The following is a 10,901-nucleotide window of genomic DNA, read 5'->3' on the forward strand; positions in this document are numbered from 1 at the left end:
GCGGGTGGGGGGGCAGCAGCCCCCCGGCCCTGTCCGCGCCCCCTCCCCACGGGGGCGTCCCCCTCCCTCTGCCACCGGCTGTGGGGGGGGACCCCGGGGAACTGGGGGGCACTGGCGAGGGCACACAGATGTCCCCCCCGCCCCAGGGCCACCCGCAGCCAGGACAAGGACGGGGACACGACTGGGGGGGGCCACGCGCCCCCGCCCCACACATACGTGCATGCACACGCATGCCAGGGCAGGCGGGAGGCACGGCTGGGGGGGGGACACGCATGTACACACGCACACGGACGGGCACAGTCTGTCTGTCCTGAGAGGGGACACGTGTGGGTGACCCGGCGCAGCCAGACCCCCCCCCCCGGGCACACACACACACGTGCACACGCGGGCACACGCAGGGCACGTGGAAACACACATGACACACGCACACACGCACGCGTGCACCCCCCAGGCGCAGCCCCCCCTGTGCTCCCCCCGGCCGGGGGGGTCTGGCTGGGGAGGGGGCTGCGAGAGGAGGAGGAGGAGGAGGAAGAAGGGGGCGAAGAGCAGCACGTCCCCCCCGCCAGCCCCGGCAGCGGGCGGGGGGCTGCCCCCCCCGGGTTAGGCCAGCTAACGGGGGGTGCCGGCGGCGGGGGGGATTGTCCGTGGGGGGGGACGGCGGCCCGGAGCCCCCCGGGGCCGGGGGTCCGGAGTGGGGGGGGGGTCCCGGGGGGGGTCCCGGCCCCGTCCCTGCCCATTAACTGCCCGGGTCGGAGCGGTGTCTGTGCAGGGGCTGCGCCCCCGGGGCGGGGGGCCGGGGGCCGGGCAGCGAGCGGCGGCGGGGGGGGGCGGCCGGCTCCAGCAGCAGCACCACGTCTGGGGGGGCGGCGGGGGCGTCCGGGGCTCGCGGAGGGTCCGGTGGCACCGGGGAGGTGGGGACCTGCGGGATGGGGAGGGGGGTGTCACGGGGGGGGCTCGGTGTGCCGGGCACCGGGGGGCGGTGGGGCTGGGGGATGGGGGGGGTGCCCCAAAGGTGGGGGGCTCGGGGGGACCCCAGCTGGAGTGGGGCTGGGGGACGGGGGGGGGCTGCCCCAGAGGTGGGGGGCTGGAGGATGGGGTAATGGGGTATGGGGGGGCTGCCCCAAAGCTGGGGGGCTCAGGGGTGACCCCAGCCCACAGTGGGGTTGGGGGACGGGAGGGGGCTGCCCCAGAGGTGGGGGGCTCGGGGGGGACCCCAGCCCGCAGTGGGGTTGGAAAATGGGGTGATGGGGTATGGAGGGGGGGGCTGTCCCAAACTTGGGGGGCCCAGGGGTGACCCCAGATGGAGTGGGGGTAATGGGGCATGGGGGGGGGCTGCCCCAGAGGTGGGGGTCTCGGGGGTGACCCCAGCACACAGTGGGAGCAATGGGGTATGGGGGGGGCTGCCCCAAAGCTGGGGGGCTCAGGGGGGACCCCAGCCCACAGTCGGGCTGGAGAACGGGGTGATGGGGTATGGGGCAGGGGGGGCTGCCCCAAAGCTGGGGGTCTGGGCACTCACCTGAGAGAGCGGCTGGATGGGGGTGATGGGCAGGACGGGCTGCAGAGGCCCCGGGGGGCCGGGGGGCTGGTGGGGGGAGGACAGGGCGCTGTAGGCGGGGGGCACGGGGGCGGCCTGGCGCTGCAGCAGCTGCACGATGGAGCCGATGTCGGCGGCCAGGCGGGTCTCCAGCCTGGGGACGGGGACGTGTTGGGGGGGGCACATGGGGCGGCAGGATCCCATGGGACCCCCCCAATCGCCCCCCAAACCCCCATCACAGTACCTCCACCTTCCCCCCAAACCATCCCAGTAGCTCCACGTTCCCCCCAAACCCCCATCCCAGGAGCCCCCCCAAGCCCCCATCCCAGTACCTCCCCATGCCCCCCCAGACCCCCATCCCAGTACCTCCCCATGCCTCCCCAGACCCCCATCCCAGTAGCTCCAACTTCGTCCCCAAACCCCCATCCCAGTACCTCCCCCTGCCCCCCAAACCCCCATCCCAGTACCTCCCCATGCCCCCCCAGACCCCCATCCCAGTACCTCCCCATGCCCCCCCAAACCCCCATCCCAGTACCTCCCCATGCCCCCCCAGACCCCCATCCCAGTACCTCCCCATGCCTCCCCAGACCCCCATCCCAGTAGCTCCAACTTCGTCCCCAAACCCCCATCCCAGTACCTCCCTCTGCCCCCCCAGACCCCCATCCCAGTAGCCCCCCAAGCCCCCATCCCAGTACCTCCCCATGCCCCCCCAGACCCCCATCCCAGTACCTCCCCATGCCCCCCCAAGCCCCCATCCCAGTACCTCCCCATGCCCCCCCAGACCCCCATCCCAGTACCTCCCCATGCCTCCCCAGACCCCCATCCCAGTAGCTCCAACTTCGTCCCCAAACCCCCATCCCAGTACCTCCCTCTGCCCCCCCAGACCCCCATCCCAGTAGCCCCCCCAAGCCCCCATCCCAGTACCTCCCTCTGCCCCCCCAGACCCCCATCCCAGTAGCCCCCCCAAGCCCCCATCCCAGTACCTCCCCATGCCCCCCCAAACCCCCATCCCAGTACCTCCCCCTGCCCCTCAGACCCCCACCCCAGTACCCCCCACCCCAGTACCCCCAGTACCTGCTGAGCTGCCTCTGGAGCAGGTCGAGGCGCGCGTCCAGCTCGGGCCGGGGCCGGCGGGGGGCCGGGGGGGCGCGGGCCGGGCCGGGGCAGCGGGGCAGCTCCCGGTACTGCCGGCCCCGGCTGTCCCCCCAGAAACTGAAGATGTTCGAGACCCCCGAGAAGGCGCCTGGGAGAGGGGGGGGGTCAGGGTCTGCGGGCAGGCAGGGACCCCCCCACGGGCGGCTGGGGATGGGGTGGGGAAGGGGGTACAGGGGAAGGGATGGGGTTGGGGGGCAGTGGGAGCTACTGGGATGGGGGCTTGGGGGGCTACTGGGATGGGGGTTAGGGGGGGTAGGGGGAGGTACTGGGATGGGGGCTTGGGGGGGGCAGTGGGAGCTACTGGGATGGGGGTTTGGGGGGGCACGGGGAGCTGCTGGGATGGGGGTTTGGGGGGGCTACATGGATGGGGGCTTGGGGGGCTACTGGGATGGAGGTCTGGGGGGCAAGGGGAGCTACTGGGATGGGGGCTTGGGGGCACAGGGGTAGGTACTGGGATGGGGCTTTGGGGGGGCTACTGGGATGGGGGCTTGGAGGGCAGTGGGAGCTACTGGGATGGGGTTTTGGGAGGGCATAGGGAGCTACTGGGATGGGGGCTTGGGGGGCAGGGGGAGGTACTGGGATGGGGTTGGGGGACGGAGGGGGGGCTAATGGGACGGGGGTTTGGGGGCAAAGTTGGAGCTACTGGGATGAGGGCTTGGGGGGCAGGGGGAGGTACTGGGATGGGGGTTTGGGGGGGCAGTGGGATCTACTGGGATGGGGTTTGGGAGCTGCCTGGGGGGGTCTGCAGAGCCCTGAGCAGGAGGGTGCCCCCCCACCCCCTGCCAGCCCCCATCCCCGTGCCCACCCGAGAGCGGGTTGCACATGTCGCTGCCCTCGCGCTCCTCGGCCTCGGTGCCCGGGCGGGCGCTGCGGAAGGGGGACAGCGCGGTGGCCCCGGGGCCCGGCGCGGGGGGCTCGTCCTCGTCGCTCGAGGTGGGGCTGGACGGGGGGGGGCTGGTGTCGCAGGGCTCCCACTCCTGGGGGGCCCCGGGCGCCGGGCACCTCCTGCCTGGCCGTAACGCCCGCTGCCCGCCCCGCAGCTCCCCGGCGCTGGCGGCGTCTGGGGGGGGACAGGCCCGGGGTCACGGCGGCCCCCCGGGGCACGGACCCCCCCCCTAGCCCCCCACCCCGGTCCCACCTTTCTCGGTGCGCCGGCGGAAGGACAGCTTGCGCCTCCGGAGCCGGCCGAACCCGCTGCCCGGCTCGTCGCTGCCCGGGGAGCCCGGGATCATGTTGGTCTGGGGGGGCACGGGGGTGAGCTGGGGGGGGCTGCCAGGGCCCCCCGCATCGGGCTGGGGGGGACGGGGGGCAGCGGGACCTGCATGGGCAAGTGTGGGGCCAGGGGGCATCCCGTGGGGACCGTCCCCATCCCTGAGCATCCTCTGTGCCAGGCCCCCCCAGGATGGGTGCCCCCCTGCACCCTGTGCCCCCTGCACCCCATGGCCCCCATCCCTGAGCATCCCCTGTGCCAGGGTCCCCCCAGGTTGCTCAGGACCCCCCCCAAGATGGATGCCCCCAGGATGGGTGCCCCCCTGCACCCTGTGCCCCCCTGCACCCCATCTTTGAGCATCCCTTGTGCCAGGGACCCCCAGACCCCCCCAGGATGGGTGCCCCCCTGCAGCCTGCGCCCCCTGCACCCCATGCCCCCCATCCTTGAGCATCCCCTGTGCCAGGGACCCCCAGACCCCCCCAGGATGGGTGCCCCCCTGCACCCTGTGCCCCCTGCACCCATGCCCCCCATCCCTGAGTATCCCCTGTGCCAGGGCCCCCCAGATCTCCCCAGGCTCAGCAGGATGGGTGCCCCCCTGCACCCCATGGCCTCCCCGCACCAGGGCCCCCCAGACCCCCCTCGGGCTCAGCAGGATGGGTGCCCCCCTGCAGCCTGTGCCCCCCTCCACCCCTTGCCCCCCATCCCTGAGCATCCCCCCTGCCAGGCTCCCCCCATACCCCCCCGGGCTCAGCAGGGTGGGTGCCCCCCCGCCCCCCCCAGCCCCCTCACGTCGCGCAGGTTGAAGGTGATCTCCAGGCTGGACCAGAAGTGGTCGGAGAACTCGGGGTACATGTCGAGCACCTCGAGCAGGTCCTCGCGGTGGATCTTGTGCAGGTCGCAGTAGGTCAGCGCCCGCACGTCCGCGTTGGACTTCCCGGGCCGCGCGTACAGGTTCAGCGGCTCCCCGAAGATGTCGTTCTTCCCTGGGGAGGGGGGGGGGGGCACCGGGGGTCAGCCCGCGGCCCCCGCTGCGCCCAGGGGTGGGGGGGACCCGCGGGGGGCTCACCCAGGATGGCCACCACCACGTCCCCGCGCAGGATCTCGATGGAGCCGCGGGAGATGAAGTAGAGGGCGGTGAGGACGTCGCCGGCGTGCACCAGCGTGTCCCCGGGGGGGGCGTGCGTGGTCTTGAACTTCATGGCCAGGGCGCGCAGGCAGCCCTTGGTGGCCCCCTTGAAGGGTCTGCAGTTCTGGAGGAGGCTGCGGTTGAGGTGGAGGCAGATGTCGGCCTGGAGGCACTCGGGGAAGCCCTTGAGAACCTGCCGGGGGGACAGAACCCCAGGATCAGTGGGGTTGCAAGAGCCCTCTGGGCTCATCGAGTCCAACCGTTGCCCTCACACCACCATGGCAACTAGACCAGGGCACTAAGTGCCATGTTCAGGCTTTGCTTAAACCCCTCCAGAGATGGTGACTCCACCACCTCCCTGGGCAGCCCCTTCCAATGGCTAATGACCCTTGCTGAGAAGAAATGCTTGGAAAGGAGCTTTGGGTTGGGAAGGACCCTTAAGACCATCAAGTCATGTTGCCATGGTGGTGTCAGGGCAATTGTTGGACTCGATGAGCCCAGAGGGCTCTGCCAACCTCAGTGATTCTCTAAGTCCAACTGTTAACCCAATTCTGCCAAGGCCACCACTACCCCATGTCCCTCAGCACCACATCTACACGGCTTTTGAGTCCCTCCAGAGATGGGGACTCCACCACTGCCCTGGGCAGCCCCTTCCAATGTCTAATGACCTCTAAGATCATCCCAGACTCAATGAGGTTGGAAGAGCCCTCTGGACCCATCGAGGCCAACTATTGCCCTGACACCACCATGTCAACCAGACCATGACCACGCCATTGGTGTTGGCCCATCTACCCAACCCATCCAGACCCCTCTGCAGACCCTTCCCACCCTCCAGCAGACCCACACTCCCACCCAGCGTGGGGTCAGCTGCACATTCCCTGAGGGTGCAACTCAACCCCTACGTCCAGATCATCCATCAAGACCTTGACCAGCACCGAGCTGGGGGTCCTGGGGGGTGGTGGTGGGCGCTCACCGCGTTCATGTCGATGCCGTTGGTGTAGGACCAGGCGTGCTGGAAGTACTCCTCGAGGCGCTGGCGCAGCGGGTTGGGGATCTGGTGGAAGCGGATGAACTCGCGGACGCGCAGCATCTGCGTGTGGTAGCGCGCGGTGCCCGAGTAGAGGCGCTGGATGATGGCCGAGACGTTGCCGAAGATGCTGGCGTACATGAGGGCTGCGGGCGGGCGTGAGCGGGCGCCCCGGGCACCCCCCGCGCCGCCCCGCCCCGCACACGCGTGTGGGCACACGCACATGCGTGTGGGCACACGCACACATGCGTGTGGGCACACAGGGTTGCATAGGGACTCCCTCGCGCGCACACAGGGTGTGCTCACGCATATGCAGGCATGTGCGTGCTCCGTCACATGGATCCACGCTCACACACACACATGCATGCCTACATGCACACATGCACGCTCTATCGTGTGTATGCACGCTCACACACGCACGCTTACACAGGCGTGCTCGTGGACGCACGTGCATGCTCACACACACACATGCATGCTCATGCACACATATGCACACTCACACACACATGCATGCTCATGCACACACATACATACATGCATGCTCACACCCAGCTCGCACACACACACACTCGTGCTCTCACACGCACTCACACACACACACACACACGGTCTCTCTCACACACACACGCTCTCACATGCACACATGCCCCCCTGCGTGTCCCCCGCACTCACAGCCGATGAGCATGACGCAGATCACACGCTCACACATGCTCTCACACAGATGCACACTCACACACACGCTCACAGACACACATGCACACAAATGTGCACACACACGTGTGCCCTCACACACACCCCCCTGCACTCGCAGCCGATGGGCATGACGCAGATGCTCACACATGCACTCACATACACACACACACGCTCCCCCACACACACGTGTGCACGCACACACACATGTGCACGCACACATGCTCTCCCCCGCACTCACAGCTGATGAGCATGACGCAGCTCACACGCTCACACTCACACATGCTCTCATATGCTCTCACACACACATGTGCACACACATGTGCTCTCCCCCCGCACTCAGTCGATGAGCATGACGCAGATCACACGCTCAAACACACACAAGCACACACACACATGCACACACGCTCACACATGCGTGCCCCCCCGCACTCACAGCCAATGAGCATGATGCAGATGGTCACACACACACTCACATGCTCACACACATGCACACACACACGCTCACACACACGCTCACACACACGCTCACACACACATGCTCTCCCCCCGCACTCACAGTCGATGAGCATGATGCAGATCACATGCTCACACTCACACACGCTCTCACACGCTCTCACATGCACACACGTGTGCTCTCTCACACGCCCCCCCCGCACTCACAGCCGGTGAGCATGACGCAGCTCACACGCTCACAGAAACATGCTCTCACACACACACTCATGCTCTCACACACGCACACACATGTGCACACGCTTTCACACGCTCTGACACGCTCTGACATGTGTGCCCCCCTGCACTCACAGCCGATGAGCATGACGCAGATCACACGCTCACACACTCATGCTCTCACACACACACTCACACACGCTCTCACACGCGTGTGCTCTCCCCCCACACTCACAGCCGATGAGCATGACGCAGATCACACGCTCACACACTCATGCTCTCACACACACTCACACATGTGTGCTCTCCCCCCACACTCACAGCCGATGAGCATGACGCAGATCACACGCTCACACACTCATGCTCTCACACACACACTCACACATGTGTGCTCTTCTCCCACACTCACAGCCGATGAGCGTGACACAGATCACACGCTCACACTCACACATGCTCTCACACACACTCACACACACACATGTGCACACACACATGCATGCCCCCCCGCACTCACAGCCGATGAGCGTGACGCAGATGCTCACACACACACACGCTCTCTCACACACACTCACACGCTCTCACACACGCACACACACGTGCACACGCCCTGACACGCGTGCCCCCCTGCACTCACAGCCGATGAGCATGACGCAGATCACACGCTCACACACTCATGCTCTCACACGCGTGTGCTCTCCCCCCACAGTCACAGCCGATGAGCGTGACGCAGATCACACGCTCACACTCACACATGCTCTCACACACACTTGCACACACACATGTGCACACACACACACGCGTGCCCCCCGCACTCACAGCCGATGAGCGTGACGCAGATGTTCACACGCTCTCTCACACACACTCACACGCTCTCACACACGCACACACACGTGCACACGCCCTGACACGCGTGCCCCCCCACACTCACAGCCGATGAGCATGACGCAGATCACATGCTCACACTCACATGCTCTCTCTCACACACACACACACACGCTCACACACACACACACGCTCACACACACATGTGCACACGCCCTGACACGCGTGCCCCCCGCACTCACAGCCGATGAGCATGACGCAGATGGAGAAGATCTTCTCGGAGTTGGTGTTGGGCGAGACGTTGCCGAAGCCCACGCTGGTGAGGCTGCTGAAGGTGAAGTACAGCGCCGTGACGTACTTGTCCTTGATGGAGGGCCCGCGGGCCGGGTCGCTGCCGTTGAGGGGCCGCCCGATCTGCTCGCCCAGCGCGTGCAGCCAGCCGATGCGCTGCCCCTCCACGTTGCCGATGGCGTACCAGATGCAGGCCAGCCAGTGGGCGATGAGGGCGAACGTGCACATGAGCAGCACCAGCACGGCCGCCCCGTACTCCGAGTACCGGTCCAGCTTCCGCGCCACCCGCACCAGCCGCAGCAGCCGCGCCGTCTTCAGCAGCCCGATCAGCGTCGTGGTCTGGGGGGGGACACAGGGGGACAGCGGGGTCATTGCCAGGAGACCCCCGACCAGAGCCATGAAGGGCAGAGGGGTGGCCCTGACCCAACCCAGGACCACTAGGGTGTCCCTGCCCTGACCCAGGACCTCCAGGGTGACCTTGACCTGACCCGGGACCCCCAGTTCATCCCAAGGGCTGCTGTGGCCAAGACCCCCACCCAGACCCCCAAAGGGCAGAGGGGTGTCCCTGCCCCAACCTGGGACCCCCGGGGTGTCCCTGCCCTGACCCAGGACCCCTGTTCTCCCCACTGCAAGGGTCACTGCCAGGACCCCCCAACCAGACCCCTCAAGGGCAGAGGGGTGGTCCTGCCCTGAGACGGGACCACCAGGGTGGCCCTGCCCCAATCCAGGACCCCTGGGGTGGCCCTGCCCCAACCCAGGACCCCCAGTTCTCCCCATGGGCTGCAGTGGCCAAGACCCCCACCCAGACCCCCAAAGGGCAGAGGGGTGGCCCTGCCCTGACCCAGGACCCCCATTCTCACCACATCGAGGGTCACCAAGGGCTGCTGCAGCCGAGACCCCCACCCAGCCCCCCACAATGGGCAACAACATGTCCTTGCCCCAACCTGGGACCCCCGGGGTGTCCCTGCCCTGACTCAGGACCCCCCCGTTCTCCCCACTGCAAGGGTGACTGCCAAGACCCCTCCAACCAGACCCCCAAAGGGCAGAGGGGTGGCCCTGCCCTGACCCAGGACCCCTGGGGTGTCCCTGCCTCGACACGGGACCTCTGGGGTGGCCCTGACCTGACCCAGGACCCCCAGGGTGTCACTGCACCAACCTGGGACCTCCTGTTCTCCACATGGGTGAGGGTCACCAAGGGCTGCTGCAGCCGAGACCCCCACCCAGACCCCCCAAAGGGCAGTAACATCTCCCTGCCCCGACCCAGGACCCCCAGTTCTCCCCATGGGCTGCTGCGGCCAAGACCCCCATCCAGACCCCCCAAAGGGCAGCATCACCCCATGGGGGGACCCAGCACCCAGGGAACAGCACCCACCACCTCAGCACCCACCCCAGCTCCATGGGCACCCTGACCTGGGGGTGCATGTGGGACCCCCAAGCATCACCTTGTGGGGGGGCCCAGCACCCAGGGAACAGCACCCACCACCCCAGCACCATGGGCACCTACCCATGACCTGGGGTGCACGTGGGACCCCCAAGTGTTGCCCCGTGGGAGGACCCAGCACCCAGGGAACAGCACCCACTGCCCCAGCACCATGGGCACCCTGACCTGGGGGTGCATGTAGGACCCCCAAGCATCACCCCGCGGGAGGACCCAGCACCCAGGGAACAGCACTCACCACCTCAGCACCCACCAGAGCACCACGGACGTCGAGCTCTGGCCTGGGGGCACATGTGGGACCCCCGAGTGTTGCCCCATGGGAGGACCCAGCACCCAGGGAACAGCACCCATCACCCCAGCACCCACCCCAGCTCCATGGGCACCTACCCATGACCTGGGGGTGCATGTGGGACCCCCGAGCATCATCCCATGGGGGGACCCAGCACCCAGGGAACAGCACCCACCACCCCAGCACCAAGGGAACTTGACCCCAGCCTGGGGGCATGTGCAGGACCCCAGAGCATCACCCCATGGGGGGACACAGCACCCAGGGAACAGCACCCATCAACCCAGCACCATGGGCACCTACCCATGACCTGGGGGTGCATGTGGGACCCCTGAGCATCACCCCATGGGAGGACCCAGCACCCAGGGAACAGCACCCACTGCCCCAGCACCATGGGCACCCTGACCTGGGGGTGCATGTGGGACCCCTGAGCATCACCCCACGGGAGGACCCATCACCCAAGCAGCCCCCAGCCCGGACCGGGCACGGCGGCACGCACCTCCTCAGAGCCAGAGCCGAAGATGAGGAGGTCGAAGGGGATGGCGGCCACCATGTCGATGAGGAACCAGCCCTTGAAGTAGTGGATGGCGATCTTGGCGGGGTGGCTGACCACCTCCTCGTTGGAGTTGACGTAGGTGGTGCGGAAGTTGATG

General features: G+C 67.6%; 1 protein-coding gene across 1 annotated transcript; it reads right to left on the minus strand.

Moving 5' to 3' along the window:
- Positions 1–645: 645 nt before the first annotated feature.
- On the minus strand, positions 646–10,897 carry KCNH2 (potassium voltage-gated channel subfamily H member 2; the record flags this gene model as incomplete). The annotated part of the gene is made up of 10 exons (XM_068424611.1): positions 646–919; positions 1,517–1,688; positions 2,609–2,777; positions 3,495–3,749; positions 3,828–3,927; positions 4,689–4,882; positions 4,966–5,218; positions 5,999–6,198; positions 8,476–8,863; positions 10,748–10,897. Coding segments are annotated over 10 exons (2,064 nt in total), but the record flags the coding sequence as incomplete, so codon positions are not given.
- Between the last annotated feature and the right edge of the window lie 4 nt (positions 10,898–10,901).

The sequence above is a fragment of the Nyctibius grandis genome, unplaced genomic scaffold (genome assembly GCF_013368605.1).
Source record: "Nyctibius grandis isolate bNycGra1 unplaced genomic scaffold, bNycGra1.pri scaffold_139_arrow_ctg1, whole genome shotgun sequence".
NCBI lineage: Eukaryota > Metazoa > Chordata > Aves > Nyctibiiformes > Nyctibiidae > Nyctibius > Nyctibius grandis.